At 30.9% G+C, this 23,625-nt stretch overlaps 2 protein-coding genes across 2 annotated transcripts; both read left to right on the top strand.

Annotated features, from left to right (window-relative positions):
- Positions 1-19,324, top strand: LOC145016908 (uncharacterized). The gene is made up of 28 exons (XM_078975069.1): positions 1-45; positions 418-565; positions 8,898-9,055; positions 9,228-9,498; positions 9,583-9,676; positions 9,794-9,921; positions 10,002-10,086; positions 10,175-10,310; positions 10,409-10,605; positions 10,703-10,823; positions 10,933-11,112; positions 11,260-11,334; positions 11,439-11,637; positions 11,736-11,794; positions 14,186-14,336; positions 14,426-14,506; positions 14,768-14,905; positions 14,998-15,060; positions 15,467-15,529; positions 15,710-15,835; positions 15,924-16,181; positions 16,283-16,718; positions 16,814-16,925; positions 16,967-17,102; positions 17,191-17,246; positions 17,336-17,753; positions 17,883-19,097; positions 19,227-19,324. The coding sequence occupies exons 1-28, from the start codon at positions 1-3 to the stop codon at positions 19,322-19,324; spliced, it is 5,247 nt and encodes a 1,748-aa protein (XP_078831195.1).
- Positions 19,325-20,891, top strand: LOC145016907 (uncharacterized). The gene is made up of 2 exons (XM_078975068.1): positions 19,325-19,922; positions 20,083-20,891. The coding sequence occupies exons 1-2, from the start codon at positions 19,325-19,327 to the stop codon at positions 20,889-20,891; spliced, it is 1,407 nt and encodes a 468-aa protein (XP_078831194.1).
- The last annotated feature ends 2,734 nt before the right edge of the window (positions 20,892-23,625 follow it).

The raw sequence follows: 23,625 nt of genomic DNA, 5'->3' as shown, positions 1-23,625 counted from the left end.
ATGGGAAAGGCGGTAGTGGCTTGTATTCTTTCAGAATTGCCTTGGGTATTGTTGGAGTTTCTTTTTCTTTATCTTTTAAAACGAGTTCTTCAACTAACACTTCTTCATACTCTTCTGTTTCAGCTCCTTTTCTGTTTCTTCCATATCTCCTTCTTCTACCAGAACTTCTTCAAATTCTTCTTTAGCTTTATTTTTTGGTTCAGATGCACTTGGGCCTTTATATGTTTTCACACTTCTCAAGGAAATAACACTCACATTGTGCTTTGGATTGTTTTCTGTATGTCATGGTAACTTTCCTTAAGATTCTAGTCGACCCATACAAGTGGCAAGTTGAGATACCTATTGCTCTAGAGAATGCTTAGGTGCTCGTGCCAAGACTATTCACTATATCTTCTAAGGCCACACTAGAACTACTAGGTTGATGTTGCAAGTTATGATTCTGGGAATTCGGGTTCTGGAAGTTTTGATGTTGAAAGTTCTGCTAAAACCACGGTTGCTGATAATTTCGTTGTTGCTGAAATCCGGGTGGCATCTGATATTGCTGCTTCTGTTGAAAATTATTCTGGTAATTATTCTGATAGCCTCCAACATCTTTTACTGCAGTTTTATTCTCTTGCAGTAAGAGACACACATTTGTTAGATGTTCCGTCTTCAAACAAATACCACATGGTTTCTTCGCAGCTAGTTTTTCTTTTGTCAGGAGCAGAACAACTTTCGTCAATTCAGATATATATATATATATATATATATATATATATATATATATATATATATATATATATATATATATATATATATATGAGCTTCCAGATGAACATTGTTGACTTCCTTAACTCCCCTTGGCTGATCTGGATACCACTCATATTTATTTCTAGAATGCTTAGCCTTGATCGCCAGCTTTTCAATAAGCTCTCTGATTTCAGTTGGTGTCATATCACCCAAGGAACCTTCACTGGAAGCATTTATCAAGCACCTCTACATGGATGTCAGGCCTTCACAAAAGCAATTATAAAGTTGATAATCGTTGATCCAATGTTGTGGGCACCGAACTAGTAGCTTCTTGAACTTCTCCCAGTAAGTGTGTAAAGCTTCTCTTTATCATTGTTTGATCCTAAGGATTTATCTTCTGAGACTGGTGAATCGGGTTTCTTGAAAATATTTATCTAAAAACAGCTTCACAAGTTCTATCCAAGTGGTGATGGAACCAGACGGGAGTTCATTTAACCATTCCCTTGTTGAATCTTGAAGTGAAAAGGGGAATGCCCTTAGCTTTATTTGGTCTTCTGTGACAGCATAAGGCTTCAATCCTGAACAAACCACATGAAATTCCTTGAGGAATTTATGTGGGTCTTCGTTTTCCAATCCTCTGAAAGTGGGAAGAAGGTGAATCAACCCAGATTTAAGTTCGAAGTTTTGGGTTTACGGAAAAGTGATACATAGATGTTGTTGGGTAACCTCTTGTGTTGCCCACTCGCGAAGAGTCTTTTCAGCATCGTCTTCATTTTCGCTCATGTCTGATTCTTCATATTCGGATTCTGAAGAGTTTGTGGTTTCAGATTTAACGAAGGAAGGCAGGGAATAAGTTTTATAAGGGTTGTTTTGAGGATAATATGGGGGGGGGGGGTACTTTAGGAAAAATTGTATTTGGTTCGTTCCACAAGGGAGTGCCTTATGGTGTGGAGGTTTCTGGGGGTATGGAAGATGATGAACCAAAGAGAATAGTTGATTGGTTCTTTCTTGTTGCTTCTTTCTTTAGTTTCGTTGGAGTTCGCTCGATATGTGGATCAAAAACTAAAGGTGAACCTGAATGAAAAATTCATGGCATAAAGATATTAGAAAGCACCGTGTCCCCGACAACGGCGCCAATTTTTTAACATGCTATTGCACGTGTATTAAGCAAATAAATTATCATTGTTGGTTATACTAAAACTATAGCATAGGGAGGCAGGGTCGAATCCTCAGGGACACAACTTAATGGTCAATCCCTTTTTGCATTAGGCACAATCTAGTCAAGAAACAGAAAATATAAAATGGGGTTTTAATTAAAAAATAAAAACCAAGAATGCAGTGACATTAAACTAAATGAAAATCAATAATTAAAACAGTTTCAGTTCTGCTGCAACTTTCCTAATCATGTAACTGATCCAGATCTAATTATTTGGAATGAGTTCTATCTAAGCTGATACTGAGAAAAACTAACAAGCTCTAGTAATTCATTTTTTACCAAAATTGGATAATCAAAACAAGCCCTTCAATTAAACCTAACTTTTTACTGTTCAATTAAATAAGCTCTTAATTAAATTAGAAAAATTGCATTAAGTTCTTTGTAAAATTCCCAGCAATACCCAATTCTTCTCACAAGCTTGGAATCATAAAGATATGATTTTTACAGTTTATTATAAAGTCAAATCCCAAACACGGAACCGATCTATTACTTATCACTTTTACCAGTTGACAACAACAATTACATATTCTATTCACCGATTAACTGGAATGATAAAACCCTAAATAGGTGATCAGATTAATAAGAATCAAAATCAAACATTCATTAAGAACAAAACTAAAGAATCCAGATAGAAGCACAAATCAAAAACCAGATCTAATGATCAATCACATGAAAAGTACTCATCTTTACGGAACTGAAAACTAAGTTTTAAGCCAGACATGGATAAAATCTGATAAAAACAAATGAAAAGAGACATCAAACAACTAATCTTACTAATCTACTTGAAGGAGATGATCCAATATCTTCATATCTTCAGAAATCGTTGAAATTGGAGAAGAAACACCTCCAAAATCATAGTTTCGTCATCAGGTACCTCTAGAATCGCCAACATTGGTTACTAGAAGGTTATGAGGGTCTATTTATATGTCCAGCAGCAAAAACGATGACCATGTGATCGCATATAGACAACCTGCAATCGCATGTATTACCAAAAAACGCGTCACAGGCCTTTTAAATGAAGTACAATACCATTTCAGGAAAGTTTGGCCAACCTGAGATCGCATGTTTTGAATTTTCACTCCCGGATTAATTTGTGGCACAAAAACACCTTGAAGACAAGCTGCGTCCAAAGTCGTGATCGCATAAAGGCCCCATGCGATCGCATGGACCATAGTTGCGATCGCATGTTTTGGCTATAGCAACCGAAATTTCGTCTACTTTTCATAACATTTTGAATCGCATCAATCAGAGTTACAGTTAATGAGATATGGTCAAAATACTGACAGGGGGTCAAAGCTGCCAGCAACATCCTTTAACTTTAGATTTCAGATTCTATCTTCGTGTGATCAATTCGATCGAATGTTTCGTGACCAAAGCATCTTGCAAGCATTCCTCAACATATTCCATAAGTTCCAAGCTCCATTTTAAGCTCCAAACGCTCATCCAACTACTACCAAAGCTTTGATCCACTTGAACTATCTAAAATTGGTATAAAACATGAGCAGTACGGGAATTCTAATGAAATACATGAGTTGAACATTATTTAAATAAATGACATGAAAATGTACAAGATATGATGCTAAAATGATAATAAAAACTACCTTATAAGATGCAAAAAAAATGGCATCTAACAGATCGCAGATGATTTACCGATCATACGGGAGTACCCAGACGTTTTCCTAGAAGATTTGCCTGGGGACTTCCGGAGAGGTAGGTAGAGTTCAGGATTGACCTAGTCCCTGGTGCCGCTCCGATAGCCAATGCACCATATCGGTTGGCTCCTCCCCAGATACAGGAGTTGTCTACACAGCTACAGGAGCTGTTAGACAAAGGATTTATCAGGCCAAGCAGTTCGCCATCGGGAGCCCCGATCCTATTTTTGAAGAAGAACGACGAGTCACATCGGATGTGCATTGATTATCAGGAACTGAATAAGGTAATAGTAAAGCACCATTACCCCCTCCCGAGGATTGATGACTTATTTGATCAACTTCAGGGTGGATCTTGGTTCTCCAAGACGAATCTGAATCAGGTTATCACCAGATGCGAGTTAGGGACGGCGACGTGCCAAAGACAGTCTTTCGGACTTGCTATGGTCATTATGAGTTCATGGTGATGCCGTTTGGGATTACCAATTCCCCTGTTGCCTCATGGACCTCACAAACCACGTGTACAGATCGATGTTGGGCAGGTCTGTGATAGTCTTCATTGATGATATCTTGGTTTATTCCAAGATTCAGGAGCAACATGTAGAGCACTTGAGGGATGTTCTGGAGACATTGAGGAGAGAGAAAGAGAGAGAGAGAGAGAGAGAGAGAGAGAGACTTTTGGTGAAGTTCTCCAATTGTGATTTCTAGTTGTGCGATGTGCAATTTCTGGGGCACCTTGTCAACCAGAAGGGTATTCTGATCGATCCAACCAAGAAGAGGTCGTGATCTAGAGGGAGGTTTCGGGGTCTCTATATGAGATTCAGAGTTTTCTTGGTCTCAGCAAAAATAAAAACATAACTATTAAAACAAAATTTATAACTACAATTTTAAAATTAATAAAAATTAAAATATAATGTCATTTATACCATTAAATAAAAAAATCAACATTAATCAAAATAAATAAAAAAAATGTGAGAATAGACTTAAGATAAAAATACAATACCGAAACCAAAAAAAATTAAAAATCATATTTGTATCTGTTAGGATGCAAACTTAATCTCACATCGATAAAATAAATAAATAAAACTATATTAGTATATAAGATAATGAGTAATAATTTCTATCATTAATTGTTAAGAAAATACAATCTTATTAATGTGGTTGACCAATTAGTGATTGTAACAAAAAGTGATTGTAACAAATGATAGCAGAGCTAGGTGATATAATCCTCAATAATTATCTATATTGAAGCTTTGTATTGAAAGTCTTCCTGATGAACTATATCAAGTGAGTGTTCCGAAAATATATTGATGGTATCAAAAAGGATTAGTTATGAGGAGAGATTGTGGGATGTAAACACAATCCTAGTCTCTAAAATTAGAAATTATATGCTAACATGTATAACAATATAATTTTTTTTATCCAATTGATTTTGGAAAGCAAAACGTTACTGTTATTTTATGTTGAATGATTGAGCTAAAAGTAATTCTTTTACTTTTATTTGTTTATTTATTTATTTATTTCTTACTTTCTTGCGTTTGCTGGCTAAAAGAACATAAGCAAACACATCTTTTGTTTAACTTGGTTCCTGCCAATTAAATTCCAAAATAAGGACATATGTCTAGTTTTTAGCTCAAAAGAAGTGATCACTCATCACCTTCACCCCAATTCATGCCAACTATAACTCACCGTTTTAGCCACATGTCAATTAAATAAAACAATCCGCTATTTTGACACATATTCTAGTCTTTGTGTTAGTACATCAATACTTATGGTTTTCTAGTCTTGATCTCAACGTTTGGAGTACATACATCGATATTATGGACATTCATTTTTTTTCTAAAACATTTTGTCTTTACAAAACATGTTAACAGAGATGTTATCTATATCTATATTATATTATAATTAAAATCATAAAAATAAATATAGTTCATGAATTTAAAACACAAACCTTTTTCTTATATATATATATATATATATATATATATATATATATATATATATATAGGTTCAAATTCATTTGAGATCATGCTAATTTTGTAAGGATGTGTGACAAAATCTAAAAATAATTTTAAAATACAAAATAAAAGGAAAAATCCAAAAAATCTTTTTTAATTATTATTTTTGGAACTTTATTTAACTAAAAAAAACATAAAAAATTACCGTTTTTTTTAAATACGTGTACATATTCTAATATGATTTTTAGAATGTTTAGAATATTCTACTAGATTTGTCAGATATGTAGAATATTCTAAATATTCTACTAAAATACGTAAAAAATGTATTTTTTTTCTTTATATTTATTTATTTATTTTTTGGAAAATATATATTCCTAAAATAATATTGGAAAAAAATTCGAACATTTTCAATTATTTTGCATTTTAAAAATATTTTTGTTTTATCTAATAAATGAGTGGCTAAGATTATGTAACGCCCCAAATTTCAAATATAATTATAACTTAACATAGTCCCAAAACTTCCAAAAATCAAGATTCAAATACTAATGTAATTATTAATAATAATAATGGAAGCAAATATAAATTTAATTAAACACTTGGTGCGCTACGTCTTTCTCAAAACTTGTCGCCTTCTTCAAGTCTGAACTTTATCATTTCCATTCCCGCTGCCACTTGCTATGTTATTTCCTGGGTTGTGTGCATTTAAAGATTCTAATGGGTAAGCCTAGGGCCTAGTGAGTTCGTGGTTTTCATGCATATTGACGTCAATAAAATAAAAATAATGCAACAATTTATCAATATAATTCTTTTCATTTCTTTCCACCCTTGATGACACATTAGGGAACTACTGTCATTTCCAGGGAACGAGTCCCTCCACCGGGCACAACAAATATGCTTACGGCTAGATAAACAGAGCGTAAGCTCTCCGCCGCGTACTAACATCCTGTACGACGATTAATAATAAGACCGTGTAAATACACATGTTCCCTATATGTCACCCACCATTTTCACCATTTTATATGAAATAATTCACAAAATTTCACACAAATATTCATAGCAATAACAACGGTAACATATAATTGCAAATAATTTAGAATCAACTTTTCATGCAAGCAACCACAAAATTCACACGAAACTCACCTCGTTGGTGTTAGGTCTTAACCAAAGCTTGTCACGCTACATGTACCCTACATTCCAACAATAAATTTTCCTAAGACAATATCCCTAGATAATATCCTCGACATCCGTTTTGGTTCCATCATACGTATGCCTCATTCGGCCAATAAATATATATATATATATATATATATATATATATATATATATATATATATATATATATATATATATATATATATATCTCCCTATCTAATAAACAAAACCAACTGGACACGTGTCATTACAATCATCCATTTTTCGCCCTATGTTAAATTACTCTATTACCCCTTCAGCATCCTTTCACGTATCATTAGGTAATAGATAAAATAGGTAATTAGGTATGGAATTGAATTAGATTAGATTATATATGGAATATATGGAATATGGAATTTCACGTAGCATTACAAATTGAATATGGATGGAAATAATGATATTGTATCGAAATCTTTGGAATATTGAATCTGGAAATATCGATATTTTCTAATTTGAAATTTGAATATGGAATATCTGCTGTATACATTAAATCAATTCCGTTACATGCCCGATTAAGAGCATCTAAAAATGGTATGCATATCAATCAATTATTATGCGCATAACATACTATATCAATCATATTCCGCTTCAATTACATAATTCAATCCCTACGACCGTCTCTGCATCTCAATTCTGCTTCTTAATTTCGAATCTTGAATCAGCAACTTCAATCCTTCGGTGAGTTTCTCATGATTAAGTATCATTGCTTCTCAATGTTTGTGTTAATCGTATAATTGAAATTTTTTTCTTCTTCTGCGACTTCAAATTTGCTTCTCATTGAATTTGTTAATCAAGGTTTCTATTTATCTTTGATTCAGAAGTTGTTTATTAATTATTTTCGTCTGATTTATCAAACCGTTTATATAATAAACAAAAAAGTATCAATTTCTTTTTGAAGTTCCTGTTACACTATATCCCATTTTTAGTAATTTATTCTCAAAGAACAATGCTATAATCTGTAATTTATCATCTTTTAGTTTAATTTTCTGGGCAAGGATGTATTCATTTTAACCTCATAAATAATTTTTCTGATGAAATTAAAGTGATAACATAAATAAAGTACATACCTCTGGAATAATTTATGGGCAACATTTGGGGTTTCCATCAAATACACAACCAACTAAATGCCCACCAGTAACAACCAACATAACTCTAAAACGTGTGTTGTTTCTAGGTTTATCTATCACATTCAGATTTTTTTACCAATATATTTGCAATAAAAAAAAATTACATTCAATAACATTCTACTTTTCAATTTCGTGTTATAAGATATCAGTATATTTTCTTTATAAAAAAGATGTCTCAAATTTGAATACATTCAATAAATTCCTGTTCAAAATAATGATCATTTTTTAAACATGGACATATTCATAATTTTCACAATAAAATGGTATATTGGTGCATGCATTCTTGGGAATGTGCTTTGATATTATTTGAGGTATTGTATTATTTCCATTTGCGAAGTTGAGTATTTATTTCCAAAAATGCGAAACTCCAGGGACAATATTTGAAAATTTCTGTTTTCTTCCCCAATTCGCATTCTACTGTGAAATACTTCGCATCTTCATTCTTACACCCTTCGCATCCCTTCGCATTAATCACCTTCGCATTCTACTGTCAATTCTTTTGTATCTCTTTAAAAATTCTGCAATTTCATCATTTTATGACCCCCATTTGCGAAGTTGAGTATTTATTTCCAAAAATGCGAAACTCCAGGGACAATATTTGAAAATTTCTGTTTTCTTCCCCAATTCGCATTCTACTGTGAAATACTTCGCATCTTCATTCTTACACCCTTCGCATCCCTTCGCATTAATCACCTTCGCATTTTAACCTAATTAATCAAATGCGAACCACAAAATTTTCATTCCAGATGCGAACACAGTTTAGTTCTTGAACTCTAAACTTGCGAAATCAAAACTTTCTGTTTTATGGCTGTTTATAGCATTTAACTTTTATTTTCTGTCAAATTTAGCATCTTACTTGGTTCCTATTTTTATGATTTTCCTGTTTAGGTTATGTTTTATCATTGTTTAAATCCATTACTATTGCAAAATTTTACATCTATATTTTTTTGTATTATTCAGTTCGTTCTTATATTATTAGTACTCGATACACATAATTGTAATTATTTTGTGTACTTTTCTGTTATAGTGACAATGGCAGAAACAAAGATCACTTTCATTAGAGACTTGGACAATATGAATGATGATTACACACTAAAAGTGTCTATTATCCGGCTGTGGAAATCGCTTTCAGATGACAACCCCACTATTGTCAGATCAATTGAGATGATACTCATGGATGAAATGGTAAAATCTACTATTTTCATAGCATTATTCAAAACCATTTTTTTTATTTGATCATTCCAATAATATTATTCAAACTCAATCATTGAAGATGTTATCTTCAATGTTGACCAATTTATATTTATTAAAAATTCCGTTTTTAACATTATATAATATTCTTACCCTATGTGAATAGTGTACAAAAATCCGAGCAAGTGTGTATCCAAGAGATTTTCAAAGGTTTGAGTCCAAATTGAAAGAAGATCAAGCTGTTTACATCCGGTCCCCCACTATCGCTCCTAACAAATACACTTTTAAAATAAGTGATGTAACCTCCAAGTTAAATTTCCATAGAAGAACAACTATTAACGAGTGTCTACACTTTCAATCCAAAACAAAATATGGATTTTCTTTTGTTTCTTTTGAAACAATTATCTCTGCAACAGCTACATCTAATGAATCAATTGGTAATTTCCCTCCTTATTGATTGTATATTATATTTAATTCTTTAAATTCACATCATTTTGACATTCTGTATTATCATTTTGTAGATATTATTGGTGAAGTTGTTTCATTAGGAAAGCTTGATTCCCGTGATGTCAGCAAATCTCTACATAGGCTGCCTTTACAAATAAGAAACTTAGAGTAACCAAAACTTTTTTTATATTATATCTTATATCTTATATCTTATATTCATTACTTTACAACTTGCATGTAGAATTTTAGTATTATATATTCATTTAACCATTATTATTTTTGCAGAGGTTTGCAGGTTAATGTTACGTTGTTTGGAGATATTGCATACCAGTTAATTTCTTATCTTGAAGCTCATAAAGAAGTTGGTCGTGTGATTGTCCTTTTGCAATTTGCAAGAATTAATGTCTATAACGGTAAATTTTTTATACCAATCAACCTTATTTTAGTCTTTTATATTACTCATTCTATTTACTATTTTATTTTGTTTCATCAGCAACACCTTCTGTGAACAGTTATTTTGAACACACACGGATGTTCATAAATGCTAATATTCCCGAAATTGTTACATTCACAGATAGGTAACTGTACCTTTTAATAATTCATCGTTTTGTTGTTTCTGTTCAATAATTTTATAATTTTATTTTCAAACTCCTAAATTAAAAACAGCTTGGTTGGATTAAGAGGACTTCAAAACCCTTCTGCTTCTTTGACTGTTGAAAGCTCTAAATCATATTCGGAATTTGATGACTTTTTGAATAACTACAAAGTTAAAAATGTTGTCGATTTGATAGAACCACAAGAGGTATGTGAATATTTTATCTGTATTGATGTCATATTGTTTTCTATTTAACAGATAATAAAATTATAATGTTTTTTATGATCGTTTTGATTTTATTTTAGGTCGGCCAATATATCATTGTCGGGACCATTTATGGTATTCGCCAAGATATTGATTGGTATTATGATGCATGTACAAACTGTGGAAAGAAAGTTCAAACAGAAGATTTGTTCAGTGGTGCAGATAGTGGTGATGCAAGTGTCGTTTTAAAATGCAATGGTGATAATTGTAAAAATAAGACGATCTCTTCTGTTCCAAGGTTTTTTTACATTTAAGAAAATATCAACAGAACAACTTAACTACATTATTAACCATTAAACATATTTAATGTTTATTTATCTGGGAATTTTTTATAGGTATAAAATACCTATTCGTGTGCAAGATGATTCTGGAACAATCACTCTAACTCTCTTCGATAGAGATGCTTATAGAATCGTCAAAAAACGCGCACGTGATCTTATAGATAAAATCAAACAGGTATAATGTAATTTTAATTTTTGTTTTCTTAATTGTTGTTATTTGTTGTATTTTCTTTAGTTTAATGTGCTTTTAAACATAAATATATTATATAACACGTTTATTCCAGGCTGGGGATAATCCAAGATTATATCCTTACGACCTCAAATGTTTGGAGCATAAAAAGATGGCTTTTAAGATAGATGTTAACAGTTTTAATGTATCCAATAACTACAATCGGTTTGGGATACTTGGCTATACGGTTGATAGTAACGTTATCGATGCTTTGGAAAAAAAGTTAGCTGTCGAGGTATTTATATATTATTTTTATTTGTTTTTTTAAAATTACTTTTTATGATGCATATTTTTTTAATGATCTTCACTAATAAATTGTAAATCTATATTGATTTAGACCTATGTCCCACAAATTATATAAATATTTAAATTTCTGATTCAGGCAGGTAGTCCTGCAAATGCTGATGATACAGAAATCGCATCTCATGAAGTATCTCAAGAAACAAAGTCCTTAAAGGTTATATTATAAATTTACATTATTTAATTTTATATAATCTATTAAAAAGATTACTTTTTCTTAATATTTTATTACTAAACCTATTTACAACATTTTGTTTTAAGGATGCGATATCGCAAACAGGTGATAATTTGACCCCAACATTGCCCGACAAATTTGAAGCTACAAGTCCGTTCAAGTATAATTCCCCAACAACAGTAAAAAAACAAAATGTTGGAGATACCATTGATGTTGATGATTATGATAATGTGAATTCATCCACCAAGGTCCCTCGATTGAATTCTAAAGTTGATGGCAACACAGGTCTATTAATACCAAAGCTTCAAAAGTAATTTGAGATTGTCCTTTTTTAATCAACAATGTTCTTGAATTTGGATTTTTTTTTGGATTCTCTTTCACAGTATTGCTCTTTGTGGTGTCTACTGTTCAAACATTGATACTTCTTGCTTTATTTTCGCTAGTATTCTATATTTTAATACGATTATCATTTTATGGTTATCATTGTAATTAGACTAATCTTCTTTTAATAAATGTGTGGCATATATGTTTGTGAATTTATGTGTAAAATAAGCAAATAAATATGTTTCTAAAGAGTCTTATCAGAAATATACTAATTATTTAACGATAGTGGTCGTGATAAGTATTAGTTCGTTTCAAGCATATATAAATAAGTATATTACATACAACTAAATTACATTACATGTATTTACAATCATATATACTAATAAGGCATATTTTTTGGTTCTGCGCAAGGATGTATTCATTTTAACCTCATAAATAATTTTTCTGATGAAATTAAAGTGATAACATAAATAAAGTACATACCTCTGGAATAATTTATGGGCAACATTTGGGGTTTCCATCAAATACACAACCAACTAAATGCCCACCAGTAACAACCAACATAACTCTAAAATGTGTGTTGTTTCTAGGTTCATCTATCACATTCAGAGTTTTTTACCAATATATTTGCAATAAAAAAAAATTACATTCAATAACATTCTACTTTTCAATTTCGTGTTATAAGATATCAGTATATTTGCTTTATAAAAAAGATGTCTCAAATTTGAATACATTCAAATTTTACATCCATATTTTTTTAATATACAATTAACAATTTCAGAATTTTGACTTATTTTCCTAACATTTTTACCTATTTTTACTAAATTTTACAAATCCAACTTAACGGCCTCTTTCTAATAAGGATACATTTGGTATATTACTAAATTGAACTTTTCTTTCAAACAAACGAATCATATACAGATCAAATTTTATAAAATTTTTCCTATGCCTTAACGTTGTCCTTTGGAAGCATAAATAAATAAATAAATTAATAAATAAAACGATTGTTTGAATTTTTTTACTACTGTCCTACCAAAAATTCACGTTCCTATCAATGTTAAATCTCATTTTTACCCCTGATTAGTTTCACGTACTATTACAATCTTTGATTTGATTTGATTAATAATCGAAATATCCATATTTTGTAATTTGAAATTTGAATATGGAATAACTGCTGTATACATTAAATAAATTCTGTCACATGCCCGATTAAGAGCATCTAAAAATGGTATGCATATCAATCAATTATTATGCGCATAACATACTATATCAATCATATTCCGCTTCAATTACATAATTCAATCCCTACGACCGTCTCTGCATCTCAATTCTGCTTCTTAATTTCGAATCTTGAATCAGCAACTTCAATCCTTCGGTGAGTTTCTCATGATTAAGTATCATTGCTTCTCAATGTTTGTGTTAATCGTATAATTGAAAATTCTTTTCTTCTTCTGTGACTTCAATTTTGCTTCTCATTGAATTTGTTACTCAAAGTTTCTATTTATCTTTGATTCAGAAGTTGTTTATTAATTATTTTCTATCTTAAATTCTTTATTCGATCCACTAAATTGATCATCAATGTGTATGTGTATGTGTAAAAATAACCTTGTCTTACGTATGTCTGTGTTAATCATCACAGACATGGATCACATGTACTGTTTGAATGGATTGCTATTATCTTTGTACTTCCAATTTCGATTTTCTATATTCTTTAACTATGAAGAAGAGCAAATTTGACTAATATACCCCTACCACGGCCTGCAATTTTTTTAATTGTTATGCCCATAAGCGAAAGGAATAACAATGCCCATATATGATACTGTGTGTCAAACACATACTATAATTTTAGAAAATATATTGAATAAAATAATACTCGAGCTAAGAAAGATACAACCTGATATAAGTTCTCAATTCAGGTTGCAAATTATGAGAGCAGATAAGTTTTGAATTTTTAAAACAAAGTGATCTGACAAGAAAAAAATTAAACCCAAACAAATATATACAGTAATAAGTTTTGACATCTAAGGAGATTTTTATATTTATAACCAATCAAACAATTCAAAAACATCTATTATGTGAATTCTGATGTTGGAAAGGATTAAAACAATCATAATTTTATGTTCAAAACCAATGTTATTATGAACTCTTCTAGCAACCAACTATTATGAAGAACAATGAAACACTAGCACCAATTTAAAAATCAACTATTATGGTATCTGCAACAAAATTCGGAAACATTACATATAAAGCCATTGTACTTTAGTATTTCATGTCATACGTAAGTTCAATCGACAACATTTTTTTTTAACTAGGTTACAACCCGTGGAAACCACGGGTAAAAGATTTATAAAAAATTATTAAACTAATAATATATAAGTTTTATTTATACAAAAACAAAAAGTTATAATAAAATATGTTTAAATAAATTAATGATGTGAATAATTACTAAAAAAATAATTGCATAACCACAAACCAAAAAAAATCAAATTCATATTTTGTTCCATTTCAGATAGCAACTACTAACATGGACTCCTTCAAGACTAATAAGAAGATAAAATTAAATAATTTCTATCTGGATAATACAAAACAATTGCATTCGTACACTACATCAGTCAGTCAAATTCCAACTTCTACAAATGTTACTAACCCTGGTGATAACGGTACGTTCATTATATATTTTACAACTTTCTTTATCAATGTTTTTAATCTGAATTATAACTATTTCATGTGTGTATATTTGATTATGCAGCTTCAAATAGGAATATCTATCATGTTCAGGCTACAGAGAAAAGAAGAATAAGAAAATTATACTTGGACAATAAAAAAAAAGGTTTTACCGAATGAATCCATACAACTACATCAACATCACATCTTTTTAAAATAAATGAAAATGATAATTTACTTAATTCGTTATACACTTTTCTTCTTTATTCTGTATTTAAATTTAAATTTAAATATCTAAATTCAATTTTCTCACATGCTCATTTTTTGTATTATGTCTTTTTGTATATTAATATTCATAGAATATTTTCGGGAGTTACATTATTATTTCAAATCTATCCATTTGTTATCACAAATTTTTTTTTTGCAGCCAAATTCAAAGGATTTGTGCATCCAAATAAAAACCTATCCGCATCTACATCAAGTGTCAATGTTTCAAAAAAATCATATTTCCAAACTTCTCCTTCAAGTCTAAATGTTAGAACTCCGTTATCTAACATTTCAAATGGTAACTCATTGATACTACCATTTTATTTTATAATATATATATTTTTATTGTATCACATTTAATAATGTATACCTTCAATCTTCTTTTACCAGTCATGGATATTTCCGATAACAGTTTTCAATCACGGTTACCAAACATCAGATTGAATTCAAACGGTAACATACTTGATTGCTTATACACTTTTTTTTTCTCTCTTTTAAATCTGTAAAATAAAAATTCTGTCATCCATAGTTTTTTATATTATCTATTTATCATTATTAGTATTCATATACTATTTAAAAACTTACAACATTATTTAATATTTAACCATTTCTAATAAGATATTATTTCCAATCAAATTAAAAGGAGTTGTCGATCGAAATAAAAGTGTATCCACATCTACATCAACCGCAAATAGGTCAAAACAAACAATGTTACGTACTCCTCCTTCACATTTAAATGTTAGCAGTCCGTTATCTAACATTTCCAACGGTAACTCATTTATTTTTCCATATTTTTTTTATAATATATGTTCTTATTGTATCATATTTGATAATCTACATTTCAATCTTCTTTTCTCAGTCATCGATATTCCCAATAACAGTTTTCAGACACCGTTACCAAACATGAAATTGGATTCAAACGGTAACGTACTTGATTGCTTTTAAACTTTTTAAGTTTTTTTAAATATATGTAATAAAATTTATTACATCATCGTCTTTTTATATCATCTCTTTATCAATATTCATATTCATATAATATTAAAATAATTATTAAACAATTTTACATTTCTGATAACCATTTTTTTTTTATATGAATCCAAAGGAGTTGTACATCGAAATAAAAGCACATACCGATCAAAAACAAGTTCAAGTACATCAAAACAAGCAATGTTACAACCTCCTCCATCACATTTAAATGTTAGAACTCCGTTATCTAACATTTCCAACGGTAACTCATTTATTTTACCATTTTAATTTGTAACATATATTATTATTGTATCATATTTAACAATGTATACTTTCAATTTTTTCCGCAGCCATGGATATTTCCAATAATAGTTGTCAATCGCCGTTAACAAATATTAGACAATTCTCTGTATTTTCAAATGGTGATACATCCAACAAATCATCTACAATAACATCAAAATCGTCTTCAGTCCTGTTATCTAATCCAAATAATAAAGCAAAGAAAAAAAGGACAAATTTAACTCCTATTCCAATATTTGGTTTGAGATCCGATCAAGACAAAATCGATGGTCAAAATGAGCAAAACATATACAACGGTATATCAAAAGGTAATTTTGATACAAATATAATATTTATATTTGTTCATTCAATATTTTTCACTTATATAAACTTACAAATTTAACATCTTTATGTCAACCTTAATTGACAGATTATTTGGATCATGGTGATCAGATTGTTGTATGTCAAACATGTTTTGCAAAATTATGGAAAGATGAATCTATCAAATGTAAAAAAAATGAGAATCAAAATTATTCTTTATGTTGTGCTTATGGCAAAGTTGAACTACCAAATTTAAAGAATGCACCTTCAAGTTATGCCCATCTTTTTACATCGGGAGATTCTAAAAGCAAACACTTCATGAAGAACATTCGTTCTTACAATTCTATGTTTTCTTTTACGTCAATGGGTGGAAAGATTGATTCCTCAATCAATAGAGGAAATGCTCTATACATTTTTAGACTTAGCGGTCAAAATTATCATAGTATCGGAAGCCTTTTACCGGAACATGGGTTAAAACCAAAATTCTCTCAGTTGTACATATACGATACTGATAATGAGATCGCGAATAGACGGACATGTTTTGGGTACACTTTTCACAATTATCACATTAATAGATATCTTATTCATCAACATTATATTATTTATTTATCTTATGTTTATATGTTCATGTTACTTGCAGTGGAGATAATCAACGATCTACGTCAAATTCTTCTGTCCTTGATAATGATATTATACAAGATTTGAAGTTGATGTTGGATTCAAATAATGTTTTGGTTCAGTCTTATAGAATGGTTAGGGATTGTTTCATCAAAACCCTCATGTTGATATCAAGTTGAGACTTATTGGAAGAAGGGACCAAGATGGAAGGATATACAACCTACCATCTGCTTCTGAGGTTGCCGCTTTAATTGTTGGAGATATTGGTGATTCAATTGATAATAGAGATATTGTTGTTCAAACGTCATCAGGTTCTCTACGGCGTATTAGTGAATTACATCCATCATACCTTCCTCTTCAGTATCCACTATTGTTTCCATATGGTGATGATGGTTACAGGGTTGACATACCACATCGAGGTATTACACCAACAAGCAACAGCAAGAGGCCCAACTGTATAATGAGAGAGTTTTTTTCTTATAGAATACAAGACAGGGATCAATATTTTTCACTAATTCTTAATTCAAAAAGGTTGTTCCAACAGTTTTTGGTTGATGCTTATACTATGATTGAAAGTGAAAGATTACATTTCATAAGGAGCAAACAACAAATTCTTAGATGTGAGTCTTATGAAAAGTTACGTACTCAACAGAACCTAGGGAATAAAGATATATCCAATATTGGACAACGTGTAATCTTACCTTCTTCATTCACTGGTGGTGCACGTTATATGATGCAAAACTACCTTGATGCCATGTCCTTATGTAAATTGTTTGGATATCCTGATTTCTTCATAACCTTTACATGTAATCCAAAATGGCCTGAAGTTAAAAGGTTTCTTCATAACACTTCACTAAATCCAGAAGATAGACCTGATATCTTATGTAGGCTATTCAAAATAAAGCTCGATGCTTTGATTAAAGACATACGGGAAAATAAAATTTTCGGCATTGTTCAAGGAGGTAATAAAACTTGTATTTATTTCTAATCGTTTTGTTATAATGATTATTTAGTTTGTTAATATTTTTGGTTATTTGCAAATATATTTCATCCAGTACAAAGATTATCTTATTTATAAAATTAATTTGCAGTGGTCTATACAATTGAATTTCAAAAAAGAGGTTTGCCACATTGTCATATTTGTCTGTTTATGCATGCTAACTCCAAGCGGCCTACTGTTGAATATATTGATCCGATTATTTCTGCTGAGATTCCAAATATCAATGAAGATCCAGAATTGTATTCACTTGTAAGTGAATTCATGATACATGGTCCTTGTGGAGCTGAAAATATGAATTGTCCATGCATGGTTGACAAGCAATGTTCGAAAAAATTTCCAAAGCAATTCTGTGATCATTCTTCGGTTGATGTCAACGGTTATCCCTTATATATGAGAAGAAACAATGGATATTTTGTCGAAAAATCAGGTGTCAAGTTAGACAATAGAAATGTTGTTCCATATAACAAATATCTGTTGAAAAGATATCAGGCACACATTAATGTTGAATGGTGCAATCAGGGATCTTCCATAAAGTATCTGTTTAACTATATAAACAAAGGTCCAGATAGAGCTACAATTGCTGTTGACATCAACGTTGATTCTAATCACGAAAAGGTTGTCGATGAAATAAAAGATTATTATGATTGTAGATATATATCTGCATGTGAAGCATCATGGCGAATATTTAAATACGATGTTCATTACCGATATCCTTCTGTGATGCGACTACCTTTTCATCTTCCTGATCAAGAACAAGTCATATATGCCGCAGACGATGATATTGATGATGTTCTTGAACAACCTTCAGTTGCTGCTTCTATGTTCACATCTTGGATGGAATGTAATAAAATTAATAAAGATGCACGAAAACTTACATATGTTGAATTTCCTACAAAGTTTGTTTGGAAACCTGATGATAAATTGTGGAAGCCAAGGAAAATTGGACGTTCAATAGGAAGGATTCACTTTGTTTCACCTAAACTTGGCGAAGTCTACTTCTTACGGATTCTTTTAAATAAAGTGAAAGGTCCAAAATCATTTGAAGAAATTCGCACGGTAAACGGTGAAGAATTTCCTACTTTTCGAGATGCATGCTATGCTTTGGGCCTCTTAGATGATGACAAAGAATACGTTGATGCAATTAAGGAAGCAAGTCATTCAGGAACTGGTTTTTATCTTCGTTTCTTATTTGCTACGATGTTAATGTCTAACAGTTTGGGTAGACCAGAGTTTGTTTGGGAAAATACATGGAAACATTTGTCAGATGGTATTCTTTACAACCAACAGCGTAGATTAAAGTCTCCAGGTATTATAATTTCGTATCATTATATGTAAAAACGGATTATATATATTTTAAATATGCACGGTATAATTTTTTTTACCATTACATTGGTTAATATTATATTTTTTTTGACATATTGTTCATTTTTTACAGGTTTATCACTCAATGAGGATCAAATCAAAAACCTGACTTTGTTCGAGATTGAACAGATTTTATTTCGTAACAACACGAGTCTTAAACATTATAAATAAATGTCTTACCCTGATTCCGACACAGTTTCTTCTTCAACAAATCGACTTATCATGGAGGAGCTGGAGTATGACATAACTCTTTTAAAGAAAGAGTTTGATAGTATGTTTCATGCATTAACAAACGAGCAACGCAATATTTTTCTTGATATCATGACTACAGTCAATGATAATAAAGGAGGTGTGTTTTTTGTTTATGGATATGGTGGAACAGGCAAAACCTTTCTTTGGAAGACGTTATCTGCAGCAATTAGATGTAATGGTGATATAGTTTTAAATGTTGCTTCAAGTGGTATTGCATCTTTATTATTGCCTGGAGGTAGGACAGCACACTCTCGGTTTATAATTCCGTTGAATCTTACCGAGTATTCTGTTTGTAAGATACCGCTTGATAGTGAACTCGGCAGATTAGTAAGAAAAAGCTCATTGATTATTTGGGATGAAGCACCTATGGTCCACAAACATGCATTTGAAGCTTTAGATCGAGCTTTGAGAGATGTATGTAAGTTTGATAAGTCTACCAACTCAGATATTCCATTTGGAGGGAAAGCGATTGTTTTTGGAGGAGACTTCAGGCAAATTCTACCTGTTGTTCAAGGAGGTAGCAGACAAAATATCGTTAATGCTTCTTTAAGCTCTTCATATATATGGCAACAATGCAAAGTCCATAGATTAACAAAAAAACATGAGACTAACCGTTGGAAAGGATCCATCTGATATTCGAAAAATACAAAATTTTGCAAACTGGCTTTTGGACATAGGAGAAGGAAAAGTTGGTGGTTTGAACGATGGTGAAACGATTATTGATGTTCCGGATGATATTCTCATTAGTGATCCACATGATCCTATAGGTTCATTAATTGAGTTTGTATATCCTTCAATCTTGGAAAACTTCAACGGTACGAGTTATTTTCAAGAAAGAGCTATACTAGCTCCAAAAAATGAAGTTGTCCAACAAATCAATGATCGTTTGTTAGCATTGTTTCCCGGAGAAGAAGTAGAATATTTAAGTTCAGATACTCTTTGCCAATCCGAGTTTGTTCATGATCAGTTTGATCCCAATTTATACTCCCCTGATATTTTAAATGGTCTTAAGGTATCAGGTTTGCCAAATCACAAGTTAATTCTAAAAGTCGGTGTTCCAGTTATGTTACTAAGAAACATTGATCAAAAAAATGGATTATGTAACGGCACTAGACTACAAGTGAAATCTCTTGGCAAACGTGTTATTGAGGCAATTATAATATCTGGAACTAATATCGGAAAGCAAACATTTATTCCAAGAATGTCTTTAAGTCCATCTGAAAAAAAAATTCCTTTCAAATTTCAAAGAAGACAATTTCCATTGGCTGTATGTTTTGCAATGACAATTAATAAAAGTCAGGGGCAGTCGTTATCAAAGGTTGGTCTGTATCTCAAGGATCCTGTTTTTTCACATGGACAACTGTATGTTGCCTTATCTAGAGTTCAAAGTAGAGAAGGACTGAAATTGTTAATTTTAGATAAGGATGGTAGACTTACAAACAAAACTTCAAATGTTGTGTATAAGGAAGTTTTTAGGAATTTATAACTGCTTCTTACCCATTAAATTCTAACAATTATGTTTTTTTTTCTGTTTTTTTGTAACATTTTTTTTAAAATAATTTATTCTAAATATATGTGTGGTTGTCTATGTGTGTGTATCTGTTTAAAAATTCTGCAATTTCATCATTTTATGACCCCCATTTGCGAAGTTGAGTATTTATTTCCAAAAATGCGAAACTCCAGGGACAATATTTGAAAATTTCTGTTTTCTTCCCCAATTCGCATTTTACTGTGAAATACTTCGCATCTTCATTCTTACACCCTTCGCATCCCTTCGCATTAATCACCTTCGCATTTTAACCTAATTAATCAAATGCGAACCACAAAATTTTCATTCCAGATGCGAACACAGTTTAGTTCTTGAACTCTAAACTTGCGAAATCAAAAATTCATATGTTGAACCCATATGCGAATATTAACCCAATTGACTTCAAATTGATTCACAGATGCAAACACTCGATTGTTTTACTTTCGCAAAATGAGCATCAACAACTCCACAATCGAGTTTTTAAATTCTTGCAAACAACAATTTCACAGTCCTTGACTTCGCGTTTTTCTTCACGAATCATCCCTCAATCATCAATCCAATTGCGAATCAAAACTCATATGTTCTTGCTTTATCGATTCATCGACTACACTCATACAAATGCGAACAATACTCAATTTCAAAATCGATTGAAACTTATAGCAAAGCTAAATCCAACTTCGCATTCAAAGCAGTGTTATTGATTGCATTCATGAAATACTAACAAGATAATATATTATAATACAAATATACATATTTTAGGTGGTGAAATCGTAACAGCCTAACAATTTGGTATGCAACTTTATTAAATCAATAAAAAAAAGTTATGCAAATTGGAAAAATAAATAAAAATATATGTTTTGTTGTTTTAATTAAGGAAATAAATATTTTATATGAATACTCACCTGGAAAAACGCATATTATAATTGTCTAATTTAATCGTAACAGCCTACCAATGTACTTTCTTCTTAACTGTTTGATTGTTTTTTTCTGTGTGCTGATTATAATTGTCTAATTTAATGTAAATTTTTTTTTTTAACTTGCAAGGTACAATGGAACATATTACTCCTATAAAGGAAATTGACTCAATCAAGGACGATTTCACAATTAAAGTTCGGATCATACGTCTTTGGACTCAAAAGTCAAGAACAATGTCTTATAATTGTCTATATCCCATTTTTAGTAATTTATTCTCAAAGAACAATGCTATAATCTGTAATTTATCATCTTTTAGTTTAATTTTCTAAATATATGTGTGGTTGTCTATGTGTGTGTATCTGTTTAAAAATTCTGCAATTTCATCATTTTATGACCCCCATTTGCGAAGTTGAGTATTTATTTCCAAAAATGCGAAACTCCAGGGACAATATTTGAAAATTTCTGTTTTCTTCCACAATTTTACATATTTACTGTGAAATATTTTGCATCTTCATTCTTACACCCTTCGCATCCCTTCGCATTAATCACCTTCGCATTTTAACCTAATTAATCAAATGCGAACCACAAAATTTTCATTCCAGATGCGAACACAGTTTAGTTCTTGAACTCTAAACTTGCGAAATCAAAAATTCATATGTTGAACCCATATGCGAATATTAACCCAATTGACTTCAAATTGATTCACAGATGCAAACACTCGATTGTTTTACTTTCGCAAAATGAGCATCAACAACTCCACAATCGAGTTTTTAAATTCTTGCAAACAACAATTTCACAGTCCTTGACTTCGCGTTTTTCTTCACGAATCATCCCTCAATCATCAATCCAATTGCGAATCAAAACTCATATGTTCTTGCTTTATCGATTCATCGACTACACTCATACAAATGCGAACAATACTCAATTTCAAAATCGATTGAAACTTATAGCAAAGCTAAATCCAACTTCGCATTCAAAGCAGTGTTATTGATTGCATTCATGAAATACTAACAAGATAATATATTATAATACAAATATACATATTTTAGGTGGTGAAATCGTAACAGCCTAACAATTTGGTATGCAACTTTATTAAATCAATAAAAAAAAGTTATGCAAATTGGAAAAATAAATAAAAATATATGTTTTGTTGTTTTAATTAAGGAAATAAATATTTTATATGAATACTCACCTGGAAAAACGCATATTATAATTGTCTAATTTAATCGTAACAGCCTACCAATGTACTTTCTTCTTAACTGTTTGATTGTTTTTTTCTGTGTGCTGATTATAATTGTCTAATTTAATGTAAATTTTTTTTTTTAACTTGCAAGGTACAATGGAACATATTACTCCTATAAAGGAAATTGACTCAATCAAGGACGATTTCACAATTAAAGTTCGGATCATACGTCTTTGGACTCAAAAGTCAAGAACAATGTCTTATAATTGTCTATATCCCATTTTTAGTAATTTATTCTCAAAGAACAATGCTATAATCTGTAATTTATCATCTTTTAGTTTAATTTTCTAAATATATGTGTGGTTGTCTATGTGTGTGTATCTGTTTAAAAATTCTGCAATTTCATCATTTTATGACCCCCATTTGCGAAGTTGAGTATTTATTTCCAAAAATGCGAAACTCCAGGGACAATATTTGAAAATTTCTGTTTTCTTCCACAATTTTACATATTTACTGTGAAATATTTTGCATCTTCATTCTTACACCCTTCGCATCCCTTCGCATTAATCACCTTCGCATTTTAACCTAATTAAT

Source organism: Lactuca saligna, chromosome 9 (assembly GCF_052625555.1).
Source record: "Lactuca saligna cultivar CGN05327 chromosome 9, ASM5262555v1, whole genome shotgun sequence".
NCBI lineage: Eukaryota > Viridiplantae > Streptophyta > Magnoliopsida > Asterales > Asteraceae > Lactuca > Lactuca saligna.
This window is presented reverse-complemented; position numbering and strand designations above follow the sequence as displayed.